This window comes from Balaenoptera acutorostrata, chromosome 11 (assembly GCF_949987535.1).
Source record: "Balaenoptera acutorostrata chromosome 11, mBalAcu1.1, whole genome shotgun sequence".
NCBI classification, from domain to species: domain Eukaryota; kingdom Metazoa; phylum Chordata; class Mammalia; order Artiodactyla; family Balaenopteridae; genus Balaenoptera; species Balaenoptera acutorostrata.
In genome coordinates, this window is record NC_080074.1 from 93,649,567 (window position 1) to 93,675,702 (window position 26,136).

Here is a 26,136-nt window from a genome sequence, read left to right on the forward strand (position 1 = left end):
TGACCACGGGGCCAGAATGGAGCGATCCCTGGGATTCAAGACCACTAGACCATGGGACAGTTACAGGACTGAGTTTCAATGAATTCCTTGCTATTATGGTTTACACTCAAGTCTCATTTATGAGTCTACCTCTCAGGGCCTAGTCACATCAATACCCTGAAAGAGTGTTTTGAGTTTTCAAAGCAGAGGGTCCCACCCATTTGGCACTGATTAGATAAGGTTTTCTCAGTCTTTTAAAACCACAGAGCCCTTTAATATATGTCAAATTCTGATGTCCCACCACCATCTTTCAACATGTCCAAGCCAAATAAGTACATCTCAGAGATAGATGTCCCCACCAGCTAAGAAGATTCTACTCTACGTAGTAGTACGTGAAATAACCATAGGGCTTATGTCCTAAATAATATTGATTCAGTATATTGTGTGTATGTGTAGATGCTAGCTGTAGAGATTTTGATAAAATCTGCCCCACCCTCCAGCCCCATTTGAGAGTCACTGCACCCTCTCACTAAAACTCCCATCACCGCCCTAGATGATGCTTCTATAAGAATTACAGATAAATACCTTCTGATTTCTGCAGAAGAAACTTGACTTACTTATGGTAGAGTTAGTTTAGGGTTGGTGAGGAGAGACCAAGGCTTGAGTGAAGGGAGTGGTGAAATTTGAAGAAGTAACTTGTTACCTAATTATTAAGTGCATACATAATGGTTAGTACTGGTGATGGTGGTGGTACTAACTCCTGTGTGTATGTGTGTGTGTGTGTGTGTGTGTATATATGTGTGTGTGTGTGTGTGTGTGTGTGTGTGTGGTGAGTGTGGAGTCTGAGAATGAGGTGTGTGAATGCAGATGTGTATGTTTGCGTACATGAATGAGAATGTATATACAAAGACAAAGAAAACACAATCCTTGCGTTCAAAGAGTTCTAATTAAGTGGTAGAAACGTGAACATATCCATCACATCCCTCCTAGGTAACAGTGTTAATACAAACTGTGCAATCTCTTCTCCACCTCTGTCCCATCACAAGTCAAAGCCACTTATAGCACAGACGTCCCTCCAGAGTCCAGTGTGTCATGTGGTCAGGTGGGGATTCCTTGGTACAGGAGACACTGGACCAGTAAATATTCTTTCCTTCATCCATCCTTCTCCATTACAACAGTTTCACTAATAAATTCCCCAACATCTACAGCTTCTCTTCTGAGTGAAAATACAGTTAGAAATCATTTTAAATTGTCTTTACAACTATTATTCAAACTTGGAAATTGAAGTAGGTGATCTCTAGACATTTTCATTTTTTCTTAAACATATTCTGCACATACACATAGTTTTTATACCTCTAAGAACATATAATTTAAATGTCCTTTGTTTTTCCTGATAGTTGTTAAGTAATGGATATCAAATATTAGTAGCTGAGTGGGTAACCAATAACCACAGTACATTCTGCTACTACTCTTGAGAAGCATTACCAGGGAAGTAGAAAATTTATGAGAACAATTACAGAAGTGACGATGGCTAAGCAAATATCTTACACAAAACTCAGCTAACTGAATCTTTGTGCTCGATAGATTACTCAAATAATTTCCATATGGAGGACACTTTATTGTTTAGAGTACCTTTTTTTCACATACATAGATCATTTGACCTTCAAAAAATCTCACAAAAGTTTAAAGAAACTACAGATTGGACAGAGTAAATAGGTTACCCAAATCCAGAGGGTAGGGTGTCTGTGTGTGTGTCTGTGTGTGTGTGTTTATGCAGGCAGATCTAATCCTTAAATTTTGAACTTTTCACTTCTGAGCTCATGATCTTTTCCATTAATTATACCACAAAGCTTTCCTGATATGCAAAGCCGCTTTTAACATTAGGAAAAGAAGTGAAAAGAAACTTGTCCAGAATTCTCCATAGTCAATTGTCCAATATGTTTTATGGACTTAAGAGCTGCTCAAATTATGAAACTTAAAATATAAACACAGTGACTTTTCATTTGTGTGGTAAACCTAAATGAACCATTATGAGAGCCACTAAAAGCACTATTTAAGAAATATGTATTAAAATTAAGAGTAATCAAGCGATAGAAAAACTAATAAATGGCGAGTATAAATATCAATATTTTAAAAGTTCATCCTTTATTACAAAGGTTTAAGTACACATAATTCAAGACAAAAAAATCTAAATATGTATGGATGTATATAGTGTTTATACGTTTGTAATCATATGCTTTATGAATTTTTATGTTTATATATTTATATTTTTACATAGAAACAAAGTTGAGCATTATTTGATGCTAAATCCATTGGGTGAAAGTTTGTAGGAGGACAGGATTTTCACAGTCTCAATTTATCACCCTAAATACGATTACAAAAAGATAGCTTTACAGTGAATAAATCTGGTCGATACTACCTTACTGAACTGATCACCACTAATGGGACAAACTGACATCATATGTCTATTAATGTGCTGTAATCTGAAGAACACAACATTAACAAAAATGTTTAATTAGAATCTAAGAATGTGAAAATAATATACAAAACCAAATCAGATTAAGGATCATTCTATTAAACCACCAGCCTAAACTTCTCAAAAAACGCCAGTCATAAAAGATGAAAAAAAATGAAAGAACTCATCCATTTTATTGAAAACTAAATAGAAATGATAACAAAAGGCAGTGTGACATCCTTGTTTGATTCCTGGATCAAAAATAAAGCAGTTATAAAAGACATTATTGGAAAAATTGGGGAATTTAAATATGAACTGTGTATGTTAAATAAATATTGTATTAGAGTTAAATTTCTTTGGTGTGGGAATGGTATGGTTATTTGGAGACTGCTTTGTACACAGGAGATACATGTTGAAGTATTTAGGAGTGAAGTATTTTAAATGCATGATACAGTATCTGCAGCTTACTTTCAAACTGTTCAGAAAAAACATTGAGTGATAGAGCTAAAGCAAATATGGGGAAATGTTTACAACTGGTAAATCTAGGTGAAAGACATATAGAAGTTCATTGTACTACTTTTCTGCTTTTCTGTATGTTTGAAACTTTTGAAAATACGTTGGGAAAAATTAAACCAAATGAAATCATTCCTTAAATTCTTTATTTCATATGCCAATTTCAGCAATACTGAAATACAAGTTTAAAATACATGTACTTACTCTTTCTAAAGATTTAAAATATGAAATGTTGAATAATGTTACAAATTACAATCAAAATTTAAAACAAAGTACTTTAAGAATAAGACAAAAGAGCTAAAAATTATGTTAAATTTCTAGTGCAAATATTAAAAAAGAATAAAGGATATTGGTGACATTAATATTCAGACTAGGTTTTCCCTATCTTAATTTCTCTGCTCCTTTCCCACTTAAAACCTTAAAAAGTATTTGTTATAAATTGGAAGTACAGAATTGTTAGAAAATCACTGGATGATGAGTTGTATGATTCTCTTTACAGGTACAACCTACTTCTCAGCAATCTGTAAGCCATTGACAGTGTAACTCCATATCCAAGGAAAAAAGCCAAAGCGCGATTTGGCTGGGGAAGGGGTATCAAATATGCAATTGTGTGGTAGATTCGTGCTCCAACAAAGAGTCTGAAGTGCAGGATGGCAGTAGAGAGATCTGGACCACTCAAGGAATACAGAAGGCCAATACCAAGAAATGGCACAATATTTTCGAGGTCATTCAAGTGGGCTCTGTGGAAAAAGATGACTTGTAAAACACAAATTTCAAAATCAGCAGAAATATATTCGTTTTCCCCTCTCTTCTGAAACTAAATAGAAGTGTTAATGGATCTTAAACATGCAAAGTAAGATTCATTTTATTTCTCTCAAATTCCCTTGCTTCCTTACACACTTGACTCTTATTTAGAATGCCTCGTTATCTTGTTTCTTTTATTTGTAGTGTATCTCAACATACAACAGAGAAGGCTTGTTGCACTTTCAAGACTATCAAAACTGCATCTATATAATAAAACTCACTCTATTTTTATACATATAAAATACTTTTTCTTCTAAGGTCCACACAACAGCAATTCAAGATTCTTCTTATGAAAACTCTTCTTCCCAAAAGAAAACCCTTTTGGTTATGACCTTTCTTAAGACTCCTCCCTCACTTGTGCTAGTCTGCAAAATGGTTACTGAGACCACCCTTGCCCATTCACCCAATCCACTAGGTTGCCAAGAATCAATTTACCAATTTAATATCAAGAAATTCATGCTCTCCACATCCATATAGCAGAATACATAACTAGTCTTTCAAACATGGGAAAAAATTTAGCCAACCTATCCTAAAATTGCAAAAGGAATTAGTTAGTAGTGATGGAGCAAAGTGCAAAGTATACATAAAATTGATAGACAATAAAGAGAAAGACATATTTCCTTGATTGGGATTTCATACCACAGCTATAAGAAAACAGAAAGCATGGCTTAGACACAAGTCTTCCTCCAATTCCTGGCACCTCTGGCTAGGATTGTGAATACAAAGCACATCTATTATTGACTTGACATTTTTTTAAACTGCTTAATCTTCAAAAATCTGGTACCCCTGTTCAAGTCTCCAGAGTTAAAAACTGCTTAAGAATCTAGACTAGAAATTGAGATTTTGATAGAGCTTATCAGCTATCGATACATATTTCAAAATGAAAAATATTTGTTTTATGTTACTCTCTTTTCTTTTAGCAAAAAATGTAACTATTACATATTGCCTGCTCAATGATCACCATTCTCCTCCCCTCCTTTCCTTTCTCCTGTTTCCTGTAGATTATCCTCTCTCATCACCTTTTTGACAAAGATGACAACATAAAGGTATGAAGAATGTGACAGTAACCTAGGTAAGTAACAGTTTTGAAAGATTTAAATAAACAACTGCCTGTTCCTGAATAAAAGCCAAGACAGAAAGGTATGGGAGTTTTTGTCCCTTCTCTTTCATGGAACAACCCAAGGGTTACTGAGAGTGAGGTGGGCAAGAAAGGACAGGAATACTATTTTCTACTAAAGAAGAGCCCGCTTCACCAATTACACCAAGGGTATTTGTTTGGGTCCTTTGAACTCTCCTGCTGGACCACAGATATATCTTCACCTCCCATCTTGGCCATGTTACTTTTCTCCTTCACAACATTCTAAAAGGACAGACATTTTAAAGTTGGGAAAGAACCTATAATGGTGAGACCCTGTGGAAATGTGTTTACTTCTAAGCCTGTATTAAGCAACTGGCAAATAGAAGAGAAGAAAGTCAAAGACAATAAGGGGTAAACAGCTCCAGTGGAGGGAGAGGGAAGGAAGTTCAAAGGCAGGGCTTCCTTGGACCTTACTGGCCCCTCCATTTTTTTCTGGCTTCCCTCTCTCTCTTTATCTTATTTCTCTTTTCAGTTCTCTTTCCCTGTCCTTGGCCCTCGAAATGGTCTCAGAGAGAGCACTCTTTATTGTCCTAGTAAGGCCTGTTTTCAATGGAGCCTCACACTCTATGTTAATTTACGCTATTTTATATGCTCTTCTTTTTTAGACCCTGAGCCAGGCACATGCTTACCCAACTCTCCCAGTCAGCTCCTGCTGTAGTTCAGTATCACCCTTCCACCATGACCCTTTCTCTGCTCAAACAACAGAACTCATCCTAGAGGGGCAGCTTCCTTCATTTTCATGTCATTCCTAGACAGCTACCAAAATCTAGTAACTGGTGGACATCCATCTTTATGTGTGACCACCTTCTACCGGGGTCTATTTCCCCCTCTCCATCATCCTGTGTTCCTGTTTCCTTTCTCCTTCAGGCAGATGCTCCTTGGGGCAAGCTTGCTCTGGGCTGACCTTCCCATCAGCCCTGCTCTGTGCTTATGATGCACCAGTCACACCTTCCTAGTCAGATCAGAACCACTCGGATCTCAGCATCGCCCTGACCTAGACCAGAGTTGTAGACATCTTTGAGAATTATCAGGGGATGGCCAACTACAAAAGGAGCTTCACACCAGACTTGCTGACTCCCTTCTCTTACCCAAAGTTCTTCATGCTCAGCATACAGCAGCAGTATGTCCAAATTCCCACAAAGAAATTTCCCCAAATGTACGTGATCTCTCCTCTCCTTCTCCTCAAGTCCTAACATTCTTCAGCTTCTTCCTTTATGAAATATTTCTAAATACCCTAGGAACTAATACCCTGTACCTCACGACTTAACATCTAATGGGAGACTGCTTTATGTCATTCTCTAAGTACTACATGAATGTTGGTCTTATTTTTAGGGGAAAAGTTATAAACCCCCTCAAGGGCAGGAACCCAGTCTTAAAGCTATTTTATAGCACTCCAATAAAAGAAGTGACAGTGAGACACACACAGTAATCTCTCAATAAATGCTTCCTTCATGCATTGGGGCCAAAAGGGAAGTCATCTGGCTCAAATCCTAGCCCAGGCTCCAGTTCCTTGAAGAATCCCCAGCGAGTATCACCTGGACTCCACTGAACAGTTTCAGTGAAGGGGTATTCTCTACTTTTGAACATAGCCTATTCTAAACATCTCTCCTCTTCCTAAGTACCACCCCCCTTTTCCTCTTTTGAATGCTATCCTGTATTTCTCCAGCTGCCCTGATTACTGTACAACTTTCTTTTTACCTTTTTGTAGGGAACACATTTGGTCTTGAATTCTTTCTAGAACGAGATGGGATAGGATTAAATAAATGCATAATTGAAAAGGTTTTCTAATCATCACTGATTTCTGTCTGCCCAGAATATAAATAACTAACTTTAGGCTACTTATCTTGACATTTCTACACATATTACTTTATATTTTTAATTAAGTGTTCCATATGTGTAGAATGTATTAATTTTCTCACTATTGCATACCTGAAAGCATAATTTTCACTTCCTTTGTAGCCAAATTCTGTCCCTGTCACTGAAATATGCTAATAGAAATAAAGTGATAATTGCATGTGGAAGTAATGAAAAAGAAAAATTCTAGGTTAAAAATGGAAAGTGGAGATTCTGGAAACTCTTTCTCTGAAAAGTATCTCCAAAAGAGATTTGTTAGTAGGAAATTTTTTGATGGGACTGATCCGATCTCAAAAACATACACCTGGAAACTGGATGCCTTGTCTTTCCTGGACACTCTCTTTCTTGCTGCACTGAAAAGTCAGTGTCTGATCGCCAGGAGGCGCTGGACACACAGTGGCTGCACCTCCTCAAGGACACTGATTCCTTTCACAGCTAAGGTCAATCATTCTCACTAAATTTTATTTGTTGTTCACAACCTAATGAGAAGATCAGCTTAGATAATGGCTTTCTCCTTTAGAAATACAATCCCATGGGCAAGGAGAGACAGAAGTAGGGGCTGGGAAGGGAGAGTGGGGAGGAATCTAAAAATTCCCAAATAAAATATCTGTTGCTAAGTTTTCATAGGTGAGACTTACTTTGATCTTCCTTTCAAACGTACTAATGCTACTAAAGGTCTAATTGTTGTCACTTTCAAGTTCTGGGCAATTTTATGAGCATAGGGTCATGATTAGCATCATGTATTTGATTACCTTCCCTAAAAGGGATGCACGAAAAGGATGAGACAAAGCTTTAAACTGCTTACTTTCTCTTTAGTGGTTTTGATAACTCCACAAAGCTTTATTCACCTTTTCTAATTTTTATTCTTTTTCATCATAACACATATAATTTTCCTCTGATACTGTTTGAAATTTTCACATTGATTCTTTGAGAGATTCCTGAGACTATTTTCGATCCATATTCTTGACACAATCCATTTTAAAACTGGCCCCTTTAATCAGTAGGACTGCTGAATTAACAAATATATAACTAAGCGAAGCAAAAGTTAAAATCTTATTCTAACTATCTAGCATAGACTTCCTCTTAGAAAAAGCCATTCTTGCTTGATAAGTAATTTGAGATTAAACTTTTGCATAAATAAAAAAAAATAAATTTCGGTACTGGAGGAGCAGAGAAGTACATGGGGTAAAAGAATAGCCTGCACAATGGTGTAATGCTGACCATTCTGTGAGGTGAAGAGGGCACAATGCAACTTCCCCAGGCAGAGGATGCTGAAGGACAGAGCACTGTAACATACAACTTGAAATGTTTGTGTTGCCATACTGTAAACTCTGCGCCTTGATTTAGTCAGGTCTATTTTTATCACATTTTTAACTTGATTTGTTGAGAGAGTTGAGGAAAGAACCAAGTTTACATCAGCCTAACAAAATGCAGAGTATGGAAACATGCACAAATGCAGGATTGCAGACTGAGTTAATCTTGAGACTATATACCATAAGGGAATCTGCAGAAATCTTGGGAGGGGCTTCAGACTTTCCAGGAAGTCAAAAGTGATGATGCAAATATGATCTAGATTCCAAAGGGATTTGATGCTGCAGCAGATACGTGAATTACAGAAGTAAAATTTTTTCTTTCAGTCCCCATTTCATTATCTATTTATACTCACCAAATTGAAGAAGTGTAGTCAAATATATTCATGATGTTTCATATCTTAACTATTCATCACAAAACTAAATATCTAAATGTTTAAGTATGGCTATGAAAACTCTTCACTGCTTCTTTAATTTTATATAATTTTGCTTATCCCGTGAAATGTGTCTAGAATTGTACTACAGTTTAGATGAGCATTAGAAAATACTAAATGAAGACGATACATAACTTTAATGTTTCACATGTTAGAAAAAGGTAACTAATGGATTGGGAATGGAATCTCAATATAAAAAATTTTGCGGTGGGGAGAAGGTCGGCCAAGATGGTGACATAGGGGGCTCCTGAACTCCCCCCTTTCCACAGATACACCAAATGGACAGTTACACATGGAGCAATTACCTCTGAAAGAAATCCAGAAACTAGCTGAGCAACTTCTACCCATTGAGAGAATGAGAAAATACCCACATCGAAATGGATAAGGAAAGGCTGAGAAAATCTTGCTATAAACCCCACCCCCAGAACAGCATCATACAGTCAGAAGGGAATTCTCAACTCCCAGCTTCTCCCTGAGGAGAAAAGGGTTTAGACCTCATATTTAGTGCCCCAACCTTTAAGACTTTCACCCAAGAACAGGCCCCCACCAAAACACCTAACTCTGTAAGTCAGTGAGGATTGCATTTTGGAGACCCAAAGGACTATAGCAAACAAAAGCAAAGTTGTTAACAGGTGCATGAGACTTGTTGTAGCTATTCCCCCAGGACTCAGCACAGAGGGAACAGGCAAAAATGCCCACCTCCCGGTCTTTCCCAGATAGAGATCCACCTGCATACTTTAAAAACTGCTACCTAAAGGTCAAGCTTCCAGTTAGCCTGCATCTAGGGTCTGGCTTTGATCCTTCCTAGGAAAGCCAGTAGACATCACCTCCATTTTCTCCTTCTAGCCCAAAACAAATCTCCAGTATCTCCCCAGAAGGAGCTTACACACATCTGCACCTCAGCTTTTATGGCTGCAGCCCGAGTGATGGGTCTCTGGATCACCTGGCTCTGACAGCCAATAGTGCTACCATTCACAAGTCCCACAGGAATATAGCAAACAAAGAAGCAGTTCTCAACAAGCACAAGCACTTGCTGCAGCTACCCCCACCCCCAAGGCTCAGTGAAGAGGGAGCAGGCAAAAATGTCCATCTTCCAGTCTTTCCCTAAAAGGAGTTCATCTGTATACTTTAAAGCTGCTGCTGAGGGTCAGGCTTCTAATTCAGTATGCATCTAGGGGCTGGCTATAATCCTCTTCAGAGACTGGAGAAGCCAGAAGACACATCCCTCACCTTCTCCCTCTAGCCCACTCCAAGTTGCCAGTATCTCCTTGGAAGGAGCTTGTATGCACTTCTGGCACCCCAACTTTTGCAGCTACTACTGAAGGGACAGGCTCCTGGATTGCCTGGCTCTGATAGCCAATGGGGCTTGCATTCATGACTTCCACAGGACTATAGCAAACAAGGAAGCAGTTTCTTAATAGGTACAAGAGCTCTCCCCACAGATATACACCTGAGCCCAGGAAAAATGCCCAAATCCCAGTTTCTCTCTGGAAGGGGCTTAACTACCTACTTTCCCAGCTGTTGTTTGAGAGTCCAGCTTCCAATCAGCTTGCAGCTAGCTGCTGACTGTGATCCTCCCCTTTGGAACACTTGAAAAGTCTTGGCACACACTCAAAAACTGGGAGCCAGTAGAAACAAAGAAGGCAGCTTGGACAATCACAAAGGTTTGAGAGACAACCAGGAGCTCAAGCTAATTGACAAGGTTCATCTCCCACATGAGACCACTCTGTCAAGACTGGGAGTGGTGGTTGTTTTATCTAATGCACAGAAACCAACACAGAGAATAAAGAAAAATAAAGAAACAGAGAAATATGTTCCAAACAAAAGAACAAGATAAATCTACAGAAACAGATCTTACTGAAACAGAGATAAGTGATTTACCTGAGGGAAATAATGGTCATAAGATGCTCATCAAGGTCAGGAGAGCAATGCATGAGCAAAGTGAGAATTTCAACAGAAATAGAAAATATTTTTAAAGTAACAAACAGAAATCACAGAGCTGAAGAATATGACTGAATTAAAAAATTCAATAAAGGAGGTCACAACAGATTAGATCAAGCAGAAGAAAGGTTCAGCAAACTTGAAGACAGTGCAGCGGAATTCATCCATCAGAGAAACAAAAAGAAAAAATAATGAAAAAGAGTGACAATCGCTTAAGGAACTTATGGAAAACCCTCAAAAAGACCAATATATGCATTATAGAGGTACCAGAAGTATGAGACTGAAAAGGGGGCAGAAACTTATCCAAAGAAGTAATGGCTGAAAATGTTCCTAATCTGAAGAAAGAAATAGACATTCAGCTACAAAAACCTCAGAAAGTACCAAAACAGATGAATCCAAAGAGACCCACACCGAGACACGTTATAATTAACTTATCAAAAGTTAAAGACATGGAGAGAAGCTTAAAAGCAGCAAGAGAAAAGCAACTTGTTTCATACAAGGGAACCCATGTAAGATTATCAGATTTTTTTATCAGAAATTTTGCAAGCCAGAGAGAGTGGGATGATATATTCAAAGTTCTGTAAGAAAAAACTACCGACTAAGAATACACTACCCAACAAAGCTGTCCTTCAGAATAGAAGGAGAGATAGAGTTTTCCAGACAAACAAAAGCTAAAGGAGTTTATCACCACTAGACCAACCCTATAAAAAAGTGTTCAAGTTCTTCAAGTTGAAACTGAAGGACACTAAAGAGGAAAACATGAAAGTATAAAATTCACTTGTAAAAGTAAACATATAGTTAAAGTCAAAATACTCTAATGTAATGGTGGTGGTTAAATCACCTATAACTCTAGTATAAAGATTAAAAGACAAAAGTATTAAAAATAACTGTAACTCCAATAATTTGTCAGTGGATACCCAAAATAACAAGATGAAAATTGTGACATCAAAAACATAAAATGTGGAGGGAGGAGTGTAAAAATGTAGAGCATTTGTATGCATTCAAAGCTAAGTTGTTATCAACTTAAAATAGACTATTATAAACACAAGATGTTTTATGTAAGACTCAGGGTGACCACAAAGTAAAAACTTACAGTAGATACACAAAGGATAAAGAGAAAGCAATCAAAGCTTACCATTAGAGAAAATCATCAAATCACAAAGGAAGAGAGAAACAAAGGAACAAAGGCATTCCAAAACAACCAGAAAAAAATTAACAAAATGGCAATAAGTACATAGCTATCTGTAATTACTTTAAATGAAAATGGGCTAAATTGTCCAATCAGAAGACACAGAATGATTGAATAGATAAAAATAAAACAAGACCTAACAACATGTTGCCTATAAAGAGACTAATTTCAGCTTTAAGGACACACATACACTCAAAGTGAAGGGATAGAAAAAGATACTCCATGCAAATGGAAGCCATAAGAAAGCTAAGTAGCTATACTTATATCAGGCAAAACAGACTTTAAGCCTAAGACTGTGACAAGAGACAAACAAGGTCATTATATAATGATAAAGTGAGTCAATTCATCAAGAGGATATAACACTGGTAAATATTTATGCACCCAACATAGGACACCTAAATATATAAAGCAAATATTAACAGATCTGAAGGAGAAAGAACAATGCCATAATTGTAGAGGACTTCAATATCCCAATTTCAACAGTGGATAGACCATCCAGAAAGAAAATCAATAAGGGAACATTGAACTTAAACTATACTTTAGATCAGATGGACCTAAAAAGACATTTACAGAACTTTACATCCAAAAGCCACAGAATACACATTCTTCCCAAGAACACATGGAACATTATCCAGGACAGATCATATGTTAGGCCAAAAAGCAAGCCTTAATAAGTTTAAGAAGTGTGAAATCATATCAAGCATCTATTCCAACCACAACAGTATGATACTAAAGATCAACTACAAAAAGAAGAAAAAAGAAAAAACCTGGAAAATTCACAAATGTGGAGATTAAACAACATGCTACTAAACAACCAATGGGTCAAAGAAAAAATCAAGAGAAATCAAAAAATGTCTTGAGACAAAGACAGAAACAGAATATGCCAAAATTCATGGAATGCAGCAAAAGCAGTTCTAAAAGGGAAGCTTATACAAGTGATAAATACCTACATTAAGAAAAAAGAAAGATCTCAAATAAACAACCTAACTTTACACCTCAAGAAGCTAAAAAAAGAAAAGCAAACTAAGCCCAAAATTAGTAAAAGGAAAGAAATAACAAAGATCAGAGTAGAAATAAATGAAATAGACTAAAAAGACAGTAAAAAGATCAAAGAAACTAAGAGCTGATTTTTTTGAAAAGATAAAATAAACGAACCTTTAGCAAGACTTACCAAGAAAAAAAGGGAGAGGACTCAAATAAATAAAATTAGAATTAAAAAAGAAGCCATTCAAACTGATACTACAGAAATACAGAGGGTCAAAATAGACTCATGAACAATTATACACCAACAAATTGGACAACCTAGAAGAAATGGTTACATTCTTAGTAAAATACAAACTACCAAGACTGAATCATGAGGAAATAGAAAATCTGGACAGACCAATTACTAGTAGGAAGATTGAATCAGTAATTACAGACCTCCCAACAAAGAAATCCAGGACCAGACAGCTTCACTGGTGAATTCTACCAAACACCCTAAGAAGAATTAAAACCAATCCTTCTCAAACTCTTCCAAAAAATAAAAGAGGAGGGAACATTTACAAACTCATTTTAAAAATCCAGCATTACCCTGATATCCAAGTCAGATAAGGACACTACAAGAAAAGAAAATTACAGGCCAATATCCCTGATGAACATAGAGGCAAAAATCCCCAACAAAATATTAGCAAAACAAATTAAACAGTTTAATTGAAAGGATCAAAAGGATCATACTCCATTATCAAGTGAGATTTATTCCAGGGATGTAAGGATGGCTCAACATCTGCAAATCAATCTGTGTGATACTCCACATTAACAAAATGAAAGATAAAAATCTTCTCAGGGGCTTCCCTGGTGGCGCAGTGGTTGAGAATCTGCCTGCCAATGCAGGGGACACAGGTTCGAGCCCTGGTCTGGGAAGATCCCACATGCCGTGGAGCAACTAGGCCCGTGAGCCACAACTACTGAGCCTGCGCATCTGGAGCCTGTGCTTCGCAACAAGAGAGACCGCGACAGTGAGAGGCCCACGTACCGCGATGAAGAGTGGCCCCCGCTCGCCGCAACTAGAGAAAGCCCTCGCACAGAAACGAAGACCCAACACAGCCAAAAATAAATAAATAAATAAAATTTTTAAAAAATCTTCTCAATAGAAGCAGAAAAAGCATTTGACAACCCAAAATCCTTTCATGATAAAAACTCACAACAAACTGGTTATAGATGGAATGTACTTCAATGTAATAAAGGCTATATATGACAAGTCCACAGCTAACATGGTACTCAATGGTGAAAAGCCAAAAATTTTTCCTCTAAGGTCAGGAACAAGACAAGGATGCCCACCCTCATCACTTTTATTCAACATAGTACTGGAAATCCTAGTCAGAGCAATTAATCAAGAAAAAGAAATAGTCATCCAAATCAGGAAGAAAGAAGTAAAACTGTCTCTATTTGTACATGATATGATATTATATCAAAAATACTCACCTAATTCCACCAAAAACTGTTAGAAGTAATAAATGAATTCAGTATAGTCTCAGGATACGAAATCAATATACAAAAATATTATGTTGGGGAATATCAAAGCCAAATTCTTGCTCAAATTTCAATAAAACTACAATGAAAAAATCAGTTGCATTTCTATAAACTAACAATGAACTATCAGAAAGAGAAACTTAAAACAATTCCATTTAAAATAGCAGCAAAAAGAATAAAATACTTAGGTATTAATTTAACCAAAGAGGTGAAAGATCTATACACTGAAATCTATAAGATACTGATGAAAGAAATAAAAGACATAAATTAATAAAAAGATATTCTCTGCTCATAGATTGGAAGAATTAATATTAATATTGCTAATATGTCCACACTACCCAAAGCAATCTACAGATTTAATGTACTCCCTCTCAAAATCCCAGTGGCATTTTTAGAGAACTTTTTTAAAATCCCAAAATTTGTGTGAAACCACAAATGACCCTGAATATCCAAAGCAATCTTGAGAAATAAAAACAAAGCTGGAGGCATCATACGTCCTGATTTCAAACTACATTAAAAAACTATAGTAATCCAGGCAGTATTGTATTGGCATAAAAGCAGACACATTGATCAAAGTAACAGAATAGAGAGTCCAGAAGTAAACCCATACATATATAGTCAATTAATTTTTTACAAAGGAGCCAAGAATACACAATAGGGAAGGACAGCCTCTGCAATAAATCGTGTCAGGAAAACTACATTTCCACAAGCAAAAGAATGAAACTGGACCCTATCTTACACCATACACAAAAATCAACTCAAAATTGATTAAAGACTTGAACGTAAGACCTGAAACCATAAAACTTCTAGAAGGAAAAGATAGTTGGTAAGCTCTTTGACATTGGCCTTAGCAATGATTTTTTAGATTTGACACCAAAAGCAAAGACAACAAAAGCAAAAACAAACAAATGAGACTACATCAAATCAAAAAGCTTCTGCTCAGCAAAAGAAACCATCAACAAAATTGAAAGGCAACCTATGGAATGGGAGAAAATATTTGCAAACCACATATCTGATAAGGGCTTATATTCAAAATATATAAGGAACTCATACAATTCCATAGCCCAGAACAAATAAACAAGCAAGTGAAAATAACCCAATTAAAAATAGAGACCCAATTAGCCATTTTTCCAAAGAAGACATCCAGCTGGCCAAGAGGTACATGAAAGGTGCTCAACATCACCAATCATCCTAAATCAAAATGAGTTATCACATTATACCTGTTAGGATGGCTACTGTAAAAAGGACAAGAGATAGAAAATGCTTGCCAGGATGTGGAGAAAAGGGAACTCTTCCACACTGTTGTTGGGAATGTAAACTGGTACAACCACTATGGAAAACAGTATGGAAGGTCCTCAAACAATTAAAAAGAGAACTACCATTATCCCAAAGAGATGTCTGCACTCCCACATTCATTGCAGCATTATTCACAACAGCCAAGACATGGAAACAACCTAATCATACACACACACACACACACACAATGGAATATTATTCAGCCTTAAAAAAAAAAGGAAATCCTGTCATTTGGATGAAACTGGAGGGCATTAGGCTAAATGAAATAATTAAGACAGAGAAAGACAAATATTATATGGTATTACTTATACACGGAATCTACCAAAAGGAAAAAAAAATCAAACTCATAGAAACAGAAAGTAGTGGTAGCCAGGGGGCTAGGGGTTGGGGGAAATATGGAGAGGCTGATAAAAAGGTACGAACCGTCAGTCATAAGATGAACAAGGTCTGAGGATCTAAAGTATAACATGCTGACTATAGTTGATAACACTGTATTGCGTTATTGTATAACTGAAGGTTGCTATAGGAGTAGAAATTAAATGTTCTCACCAAAAAAGAGGAGGGGAAATGAAATATGTGAGGTGATGTATGTGTTAATTAACTCAATAGAGGGAATCCTTTCACAACATATACATATATCAAATGACATTGTACACTTCAAACATCTTACAATTTTATTTGTCAACAATACCTCTGTAAAGATGAAAAAGAGTTTGCAATTTACATGACTTTATGACAAGGATTAAGAAATATACTCCAGAACTAGAATTCAATGTGCTTTTAAAATAAGTATATTCATGGTATTATTAAGAAACTGTGTAGATGGTATCTTGGCTTACTGCTTTTCATTGTTCATTGCATTCTCAGTATATTAAACATAATATCGACAAAGAAGAGAGAGATTGGAAAGGGAGAGATTTCCCAAGTTCATATTTTGAATCTTATGCGAAAATACCTAGTTCTTCAACCTTTTACACAAGCTGACAGTTTCACCTCTAGAGAAAGATGACAAAAACTGCAAGAATCTACCACCCTCATTTCACCTCCTACCTGTCATTACTTTTGATAAATCCCTACACAGAACAAAGTCATTAACCCCAACAAAGTGCACAGAAAAGCTAAACTGGAAATATGTGCAATCACAGTGATAGTTGGAGACATCTAGATTGCTAATTTTCTATAATTATATGGACTAGGTAAAATGATTGACTTTTCTTCCTTCTTTCTTCTAGACCCCAACATCCTCACTTAACTCTGGTACCAAAATTCTTTGATCAAGTAAATCATTTCAGGAGACAGTGGGTTCACCTTCGTACACGTTCCACTCTGTCATCTGTCCGAAGATACTTCTTGGCATTCTCTCCTTTGCCAAAGCCTGCGCAGTCTTCTGGGTTGGCAAAAACCTATTCCAAATAATGAGGAAAAAACCTATTTCAAATGCCACGTAACATGGGGGTAACTCTATCTGATAAGTTATTTACATTTTAATGGAAGGAAATACAGGCATCCAAGTTGGCCATTAAGAAAAAAAAATGGGAGCAATAGATCAAACCCAGGGGTAGCAGAAAGCATCTCTTCTTAAAATCTGAATTTTTATTAACAGTGTAAAAAAAAATTTTAAGAGAAGCATAAATAAGAACATAAATAAAAACCAATGTATAAAAATAGCAAAAAGGAAGCAAAAATGGAAAAAAAGAGCATAATTCTAAGTCCTCATTGACTATTACGGTGAACTGGCATTTTTTTACAGTAATGTTGATGCACTTGCCCTCAAGAGTATTAATATTTCTAACTGGTTGGCTCATATGAAAGTCATAAGTTTACTTGCCAAGGATATCAGAGAACAGGCATGCAGCATAAGAGTGAGGGGCAGAAGTATTATGTACTTTGTTAGGATATGTGTGCCTCTTTTCTTTTTCTGAATTAACTAGAAGTTTGTGTTGAACAATACAGTGAAATATAAGAAGTTGAATCGCATTCCTATAAACACCAAGTACATGTTCTAGGGCATATTTCATGTATTCCTTCCTGCCATTATTATGATGTTTGAAATGATTTCCCCATTCCCTGAAACTTGAAACATGCATTTAAAAATATTTAAGTATGTCCCAGTATTTAATAATATATAATAAAGAAAAACACGAACTCTAAAATTAGCCTTAATTTAAGCTGAGGAACCTCATAAATATTATAATATTTTTCTTAATATGACATGAGCATTTATTTCAGGTAAAGATGTTGAGGAGAATTGATGGGCAGCAGTGTGATACAGTATCAGCTCTTGAGGTCAGATCTGTCTGTCTTGTTCTTAAATAATTGCCTGGCACACAGTGGATGTTCAATAAATATATTTTGAATAAGTAAATAAAGGTATTACAATGTAAAGTGCATAAGATTTTCATTGAAACCAATGTGAATTTGAATCTCAGCCTCACCCTTTATTGGTGTGTAACCTTGGGAAAGCTACTTAATCTCTCTGACTTGTATTTCCTCATCTATAAAATGGGAACAGTAATGCTCATCTCACATGATAATGCTAACAATTAGGTAAAATGCTTCCATCATCTGACACACACAAAGAGTGTCATGGCTCCTAACATATATCACAGGCTCTCCACGAATTGGAATTCCCTTCTCCTTTTAAGACAAGCAACATTTCTGCTATCCTTGGTGCCGTGACATTTCTAGAGGACAGTGTGGATCTGGTGGTAGCAGCCACTTTATAGACTGCTGCTCTAACACCTTGCCCCATTAGAGAGTTAAACATGTGGGTATGGGCCCCCATTAAAATGCAGATATCCTTGGGAAGAAATGACGCCTCAAGACAGTAATGAGGAAATACCTTAGGGAGCACTGTGACGTCTAGATAAAAGCAAGGCTCTGGAGGACAAAAACTCAGGACAGGGACTAAAAGAGAAACGATGGTTTCCAGAAAGAAGCTGCTGAATAGGCACAGGGACCACACCAATGAAAAAGCATTTAATTTTGTCAATGTAGCTTTGCTTTACCCCCATCACTGTCGTCATAAACCCTGCCTGAATATAGGTTATGTGTTTCAAAAACTTTCTACCACCTTCCCCAAGCCTCCAGTTTTAAAAAAAATCATTCTTATCATGACGGGTAGAAATATGATCCACTTAAGAATTCATAACCACACAAAATTCAAATGCCTTATCCCAATCATAAGAGGTTCTGCTGATAATAAGAACTTTAATTCTGTCCCCAAAGGCATATCCTTGACCTGTAACAGAGCTGAAAACACCAGTTCACTGTCTAGAAAATGACTATTTTCTAAACTCTAGTAGGCAAAATTAACTTCAAAATCACAAAAAGTTTCCTTGAAAACTTTGATACTCCAGAAATCTCACATGCTAAGTGGCATGACAAAAGGTAAAAGCTACAATGAAAAAACTATTTACTAGTCTCTAGGAAAAAGCACCCATTCTGTAAATATATCAGAACCACCTGTACCAAATGATTGCATACTTCATTTGCAGTATTAGACAATATGCCACTGGGCTTTACAAAAACTAATTTAAGAAAATTGCCTTCCAGAATCTCAACTCTTAAAAGAAAATATTGCCTCCAATGTCTTACCTTTCTTGTCAATCTATAGAATGCAGTTGCAGTGCTCATAAACATCATTTTTGAAAGAACAATCGTTGTGTAGGAGGCAAAGGCCATGAATACTTCATTGTCCATTAGCTGCGTGAGCTCGACCATTTTTTCAATTTTGGTCTGGAATCTTAAAAAAATTTTAGACAAGATGGGATAAAGCAGACAGAAATACCCCAAATAACTTGACGGTCACTTGATGCGCTTATACTGCAGCATTAACCACACTGTTCTTAAAGATATCTTGGGTTATTTGAAGAAGAAATAATCAGTTAGGTTTTTTTTAATTCCAAAATGAATACTATTATGGTTTTGTCTAGTTCTATACCATTAAGCTTGAAGACATCAAACAAGTACTGAGTGAAAATGAAAATGCAGGGGGTATTACAAGCAAAAATAAACAGGCGAACTGCTCTAAAGATAGAAATAAAATCATATTTTTGCATCAAGATGAGCCACAAGTTGGACACACACAAAAACAGAATCCATGGGTCTCCTCAGAAACATCAAACTACGTCCATAGTATTTAGTATCATTAATGTTTGATTAGAAATGCTTAAGTTCTAACATATGTCCTCCTTTACAAACCCAACTTAACAGCCTTTTGTCCTTTCAATCGTATTCAAGATCTCAGACTCCAGGATTCTAATTCCAGTCACACCATTTTGCTATTAACCTTGGTTGAGAGACTTAGCCTCTGTGAAACTGAATTTCTTCATCTATAAGATAGGAATAGTAATACCTCCTAAGTTAGTGGGTTGTTGTCAGGATTTAACTGAGATAGCATGTGGAAAATACCTAGCACAGTGCCTGGCCCACGAAAACCCTCAATAAAGTTTATGATCTCCGGATCACGATCATCGCCGTCATCAAGACCATGGTCATCATTCACATCAACACAAGTGAAGAGGGTGAGGCAGGATAATGGAAACATAAAATAACAAGGCTTGCAAATGCAAGGTGAAAAATTGGCATTTATGATGCTTTTGTAGAAGGCACAAGGGGAGGCGGATTAACTTTACGTAAGTCTTCAGGTCACTTCACATTCCATATTTACTTCCACCTAAAAGCGGTCAGGAGTAAACTGAAGGTAACTCCCTGAGTCTGGTGTCGGAAGTATAAACAGGAAAGTGCTCAGGAAGGAGACAGAGGCACACACGGGTGATGCTGAAGTCCAAGCAGGTAGAAACTTAGGGTAAAGCTGAAATTCCGCACTATCTGAGAGTCATTCTTTTTAACCTCCTCTGTTCTGTTATCAGCCCCACTACCTACATCTTCTGTGTCTTCTACATAAACAAATATCTTTTCTCATACCCAAGCTTAAACGCTATTTTACAGGCTTAGCATGGAGTGTTGTCTCTTGTAGACACATCTGTTCCTGCCTTTAAAACTCAACCCCTGCACGCAACCTAGAGTGATCATTCGGATCAATCTATCCATCTACCAATAATCTGTAAACCTATATATCTTTCTATACTCTGCTACCAGTCATGTAGTTGTCTGTATGTTACTGTTGAATGGGACAAAAATCACGTATATAATACAAATATATTTAATTTTATAAGACTTGGCTACACATCCAATTATACCATGTACTTTACGTGCATTACCTTACATAATTTTCATAACCATAAAATTATCATTCTCATAAGTATATCTATTCTACAGATGAATGAAATGGAAATTTGAGATACTTAGCAGCCATGCTGGGACACAAACCGAGGTCTCTGACCTCACGTCTTACATACCAACCACACTGCACTGTCTCCTTCAAGAGACTGCAAACTGCTTAATTCTGATTCAACTAACAGTGACTGAGTGCCTACCCCGCAACTGGCAGTACTGGCACCCCTTCCATCTGTTATCTTCCTTCCTCTTCCAATTATGCTACAAGTTAAGCATTACTCCCATTTTGCAAATAAAAATCCCAAAGCTTCCTAAGCAACCCCTATTTTAAAAGGTAGGCTAAAAATATACTCCTCGGATTCAGACAAAGAGAAATGTACAGGTGACCCCTGAACAACACGGGTTTGTCCTGTGTGGGTCCACTTATATTTGGATTTTTTCAATACTAAATAGCAGCATGCTAAACAATTAGCAGCTGGTTGAATCTGCAGATGCAGAGCCATGGATACAGAGGAACCGAGTAAAAGGAGGGGGCGACTATGAGTCATAAGTGGATTTTTGACTGTGTGGAAGTCTGGCCCCCCAACCCCCGCATTGTTCAAGGGTCAACCGTATTTAGTTTAAATACACGCACACACACACACACACACACACACACACACACACACACACAGAGTAGCAAATTAACCCACCTCCAACAGTCAGTAGTCTTAAAAGCAAGTATGTTAGATAGATTCTGCCACCTAAAAATAACACTCACCATCTGATTCTACAAGCATGAAGTCACTAGCCAATGCAGTCGCTGACCTTTAACACACCCTGAAAGGAGTTCAGGGCAGATCAGGAATGAGGCACTGTGTACTCTGGGAAAAAGTGGCAGAAGAGGCCTTCAGAGAGTTAGATATTTTCAGGAGAAATTTTTATGAGCCCAATTTTTTGCAACTTCTCATAACTAGAAAAGCACTAACATCATTAATGGAGACATCCGTTCCTCGTAACCAGCAGCAAACTTCTACTAAGACGTGTGTTTGATTGCACATACCCCCTTCACCGAAATCATATATATACTGATGCCCGCACCTCTTCAAAGCAGTTCCTCAAGAGCTACCGTCCTCAGAAAGCCCCAACTAAAGCTGAACTCCCAGCTCTCACGTTATGTGTTTTTTTCAGTTGACGTTTCTCAGGGCAAAATAATACTTTTAGCAACATTTAATGTATCTGCTCTTGCTCTAGTATGGCGGGGGGCGGGGGAGTCATGAATAAAATGCACTCTCCTTCAGCATGCAGATAGAGTAATTCGCTTAATAAGGAATCCCTAAGTCCTATGCCTCTGGACAGAGATATGAAGAAACACAGCAGAGGTGTTAATTTTTAAAAAATTTAAGAAAAGTTTATCAAGTAGCAAATGCTGCTATTCAACCATAATTTTAAAAGTCCAACAGTTTCTGTACATCCCCACCAATGTTCTCAGAATGAAGTGTATTTAGCAACCAGAGGATGGTTTTCTCTCAGTGAAAATGGGTATTGAAAGAATAGAGAAAAAGTAGAAGACTTCCAGAACTGTTGGTGGGAAAAGAACACAAAGACCTGAGCAGTTGGAGGCAAAGGTCAATGGGAGGCTTTTTCTCTAAATGTGAACAACACACAAAGTATACTTTACACAGAGTTTCTCAATCACCAAAATATGCCTTAGCTCCTCAAGTCTGTGGCTTTGGGAGCAGGCCAATACTGAGCTTCTGGTATCACACACTGTGGGTCCACAAATTGCCTCTCAGGATCAACATGGTCCACTCCCAGCACAACTGAGGGTGGGGTAAGGAGAGTTAAAGCTAAGGCATTAAGAAATAGGAGTCATTTATAGCACAAAATTAGGTGGTGCTGATCTAGACTTTCTTTTTTAAAGCTAATTTGTCAGTAAGTTGCTTTGAACCTGCATCATGCCTGGGCACTGCACTCCAAAAATAGTTACTGGAAACTTTGTACATGAAAGGTCACCAGGAGGGGGGATAGCAGTATAGTAGTAATAATACTTCAGAGGGTAGTGTTCAGTGATTTGAGTAGTCTAGGAACGCAGTAGAAATAATCTAAGGAAAGTAAGCGGAGCAAAACATGAAACTTGGTGATGAGTTATAGAAAATAAATGATTCCAACGATGTATTCTACTTGGACAGTGTATTGTTCCTTTTATTGTCCAGCATTGGTTGGCACAGTGGAGAATATCTCTACCTATATCGCCAGAGAGGGGGGCTCAGTTCCCTAATGTGGAGGTGATGCCTTTACAAAGGACAAAGAGCTGCGGGTCGAGCTCACACAGACTGTGCAACTAGACTGTGGTCCAGGTGGACGCAACTCTGCCACTTACTTACCCACTGCGATTAATTTACCTTACCTGTAAAAATGAGGTTAATAATAGTTCCTACCGCACAGGACTCTTGTGAGCCTTAAGTGAATAAAGTATAAAGTGCTTAGAAAGGCAGTGGGACCCAGTAAGTGCTATACAAGTATTTAGTAAATAAATAAGTGCTGTTCTAGGCACTGAGGATACAATTTTAGAGTTTTCAAAAGCCATCACATTATCTCACTTGAGAATTTGGAGAACTCTAAGGTACTCAGAGCAAATATTTGTCTCTACCTTTAACATATAAGGAAACTGAGGCCCAGAGAGGTAGAATGAGTAATTGACCCAAATTCACAGTGGAGGGCCCAAGACTGGAACCCAGTTTTCTCAAGTGTTGAACTTGTGGGTTATCTACCATCAAGGCTAAACATTCTAGACTTCCCTGGCCTTCTGGGGGCTTCTTTCTGTCAAATCCCCTTCCTGTCTTGTCCCCCGCACCCCACAGAATCCCACCCCTGCTCCCTTAGTATCTATCACAGTTCAGTGATAGATGCTACCAACTGAGAAATATTCCTCTTCTCTTTATAGGCTCTTAGCCAAAAAGAGCAAAGTTCTCTTATCTACAGCGGCCTTTCTACATCAATATTGTGCAACACACAGTATGTGAGCATGCATTCCCATGGCCATGACTCTGCAATTTTAGACTTTTTAAAGCAACAGAACAGTACCCATGAGACAAAGAAAAAAGATAATTCAGTGGTCTCATTGCTGCTTATGAGTTCTAGAATTTACTGAATAGACTGAGGTGACTGCAGACAAGGCCTCCAAGTTTCAGGGCCCAGGTGTTGGGAGGAAAATGCTTCTGGCTCTGGGGGGGAGGTGGGGGGAGGCCATTACCAGGGGCCTATGCGGACCTTTTCTGGACTCAGCGTTTAAGACACTCCACTTTCAAACAAACCCTCAGAAAAACTGTCCTTGTCTGCCACAGAGAGTAATATTCAAATTTGGACCGATTTGCCATTTTTCAAGATGAACAAAGATGGTCAACACGCATAGGCCTCTTATTTTGGAAAAAGCAGAAGACAGTAAAACTCAATACCAGCCTAACTCCCAGGCGATGCAAAAGGTGTGTCTAGTTTTCATAGCAGGCTAGGTATCTGAGAACACTGGGCTAGGCTGGGTTAAAGCCTGTTAGCTGGAGACCTGGAGAAGTTTCCAAGGCCATTCAACAATGTTTGATTACAGCCCAACTGGCACGTTCTTGGAGAGTAAACAGGCAGAGGAAAAAGGAGAAAATAAATGTGGTGCCCGGACTACTAAGAGGCCTTGGGACTATTTCAAAGGAAGCAGGGAGATGAAATCTGCATGCACCCTGGTCCCCACCACCCCAATCCAGCAATAGCAGTAATAGCTGAGGCCTGAACTCCCAAAGAAGGCTTCCTTTCTCCTTTACTCCTTCCACATGGCTTTCGCCTCCAGACTGGGGGGCTGAGAATCCTCCCAGGGTTCCAGTGAGCAGACTCTAACAATCTCCAATTCATCTAACAGGGTCTAATTCATGTCCTCCTCCACTTTGTTAATTATTATTATTTTTTAACTTGCTAATGTTTCTGTGGCTTATCAAAGCAAACCAAGAGAAGCAAGTCCTGTCTTTCAGGAGGTACAAAGGCCAGTTTGTCCTTGAACTCAGAGCCGCTGCAGGATTTTACACCCTTAGGATGAACAGAAGTTGCTTAAACTGCAGCCACTTTCTAGATTACTATTACTTGCACGTACTTTTTATTCCCCAAAAGTTCAAGGGGGCCCTTTCAAAGTGGATGCTACCTTGGTCTGAGAATACAAAGTGGGTCAATCATCACTTAAACACAAAAAGACTTATTCTCTCAAGTTTTAGTCCTGGAGCTTGACAATTTACCTGCAAGGGGGACAGGAATGGAACTCCCTTTTAAAAGTGATGGATTGAAAAGCAAACATATAGCAGCTACATGGAACAAAAAAGCCTCAGTTCGGCAGAGACCCTCAAGCCTACACCTGCCACCCCGGTCCCCTTCCCGCCGCCTCCCTCTCCTTACCCGCTGCTTACACACCCCTCCCGGGCACGTACTGTGAATCCGAGCAGGAGGAAGACCGCGACCTGGTCCCAGAGGCGGGTCGCGCAGGCGCTCGGTGACTTTCATTGCGAGGGCGGGCGGGTGGGAGGCAGGCGCCACGCCCCCTCTGGTTAATTTCCTCGGAACTTGCTCTCGGGCGCCGAAAGCACGACTTCCACCCTCGCCAAGGCCCTCCCCTAAGTCGCCTGACTATTCTCCCACCGGAGTAACCCCCGCCCACCGGTTCTCCTCTCTGAACCCTTCTTTTTGGCGCCGGCGGAAAGTCTCCTCCCGAAAGGCCATTTCCCCTCTACAGTGAGTGCCTCGGGACGTTAGCGATTGTATTGGAACTCTTCAAGTTTGGGCGTGGGAAAGGAGGGAAAGGAGGCCGACTTTTATGTAGCCGCAAACATGTTTAAAAGATCCCAATTTTGAAAGCTTTAGAGAATATTCAGATCTCGGGGGCTGGGGGACGCTGATTAGAAGTCATTGATAAAATTACCTTCTGTTGAACTTCTCTTTCCCTGCTCTGGCGGCAAGGCTTCCTCGGAAGGCTGGCACTGACACAATGTAACATTTGGTGAAGGTCACCTATAGTCTTGCAGTCTTCCAAATCCGTGATCCTAGACAATTTGCTTCCTCATTCTGTCCCCTCCTGTTCAGAGTCCAAAATGGAACTGGAAGAGCTTAAACTGGATCATTACAGTTCATTACACAATTCATTACACAATCAGTTTAGCATGGTTTTTTGCAGGGACTTTCAGGAGAGTTAGGGTTAGAAGGCGTAGTTATTCTAACACCGATATCTAGGTTAAGGATATTTCCAAGCTTCCTAGTACCCACAACAGGATTTATGGATCTAACTTCCACGGCTTTATCTAAACATGTTTAAGGATTTATGCTTTCCATCTACGTTACTTCTCACTTGGTCATACTTCTCACCCATTTACCACCTGCTATGTGTGGTGTACTTCCTTTTTTTTTTTTTTTTTTTTTGGTCCTAATTTTACCTCCTTTAGACTTTAAAGGGTGCCTCCAGGACTAGC

The 26,136-nt window shown here is 38.2% G+C and overlaps 1 protein-coding gene across 4 annotated transcripts; it reads right to left on the reverse strand.

Moving 5' to 3' along the window:
* Window positions 1–2,594: 2,594 nt before the first annotated feature.
* MGST1 (microsomal glutathione S-transferase 1) lies at window positions 2,595–25,745 on the reverse strand. 4 transcript variants are annotated; one of them, XM_007194807.3, is made up of 4 exons: window positions 25,593–25,745; window positions 19,019–19,166; window positions 16,730–16,824; window positions 2,595–3,687 (listed from the first exon to the last, which is right to left on the reverse strand). In XM_007194807.3, the coding sequence occupies exons 2-4, from the start codon at window positions 19,142–19,144 to the stop codon at window positions 3,441–3,443; spliced, it is 468 nt and encodes a 155-aa protein (XP_007194869.1). In that variant the 5' UTR covers window positions 19,145–19,166; window positions 25,593–25,745; the 3' UTR covers window positions 2,595–3,440. The 4 variants fall into 4 exon arrangements, with proteins under 4 accessions (XP_007194869.1, XP_007194867.1, XP_007194868.1 ...); XM_007194805.3 differs by lacking the exon at window positions 25,593–25,745 and adding an exon at window positions 25,073–25,192; XM_007194806.2 differs by lacking the exon at window positions 25,593–25,745 and adding an exon at window positions 25,105–25,184.
* Window positions 25,746–26,136: the final 391 nt, after the last annotated feature.

Coding starts and splice junctions, on each gene's coding strand:
- MGST1 (XM_007194807.3), bottom strand. CDS start 19,144: ATGGTCGAGCTCACGCAGCTAATGGACAATGAAGTATTCATGGCCTTT. Junction 16,825..19,018: donor TCTATAGATTGACAAGAAAG/GTAAGACATTGG, acceptor TATTTGGAATAG/GTTTTTGCCAACCCAGAAGA. Junction 3,688..16,729: donor AGAGTGGAACGTGTACGAAG/GTGAACCCACTG, acceptor CTTTTTCCACAG/AGCCCACTTGAATGACCTCG.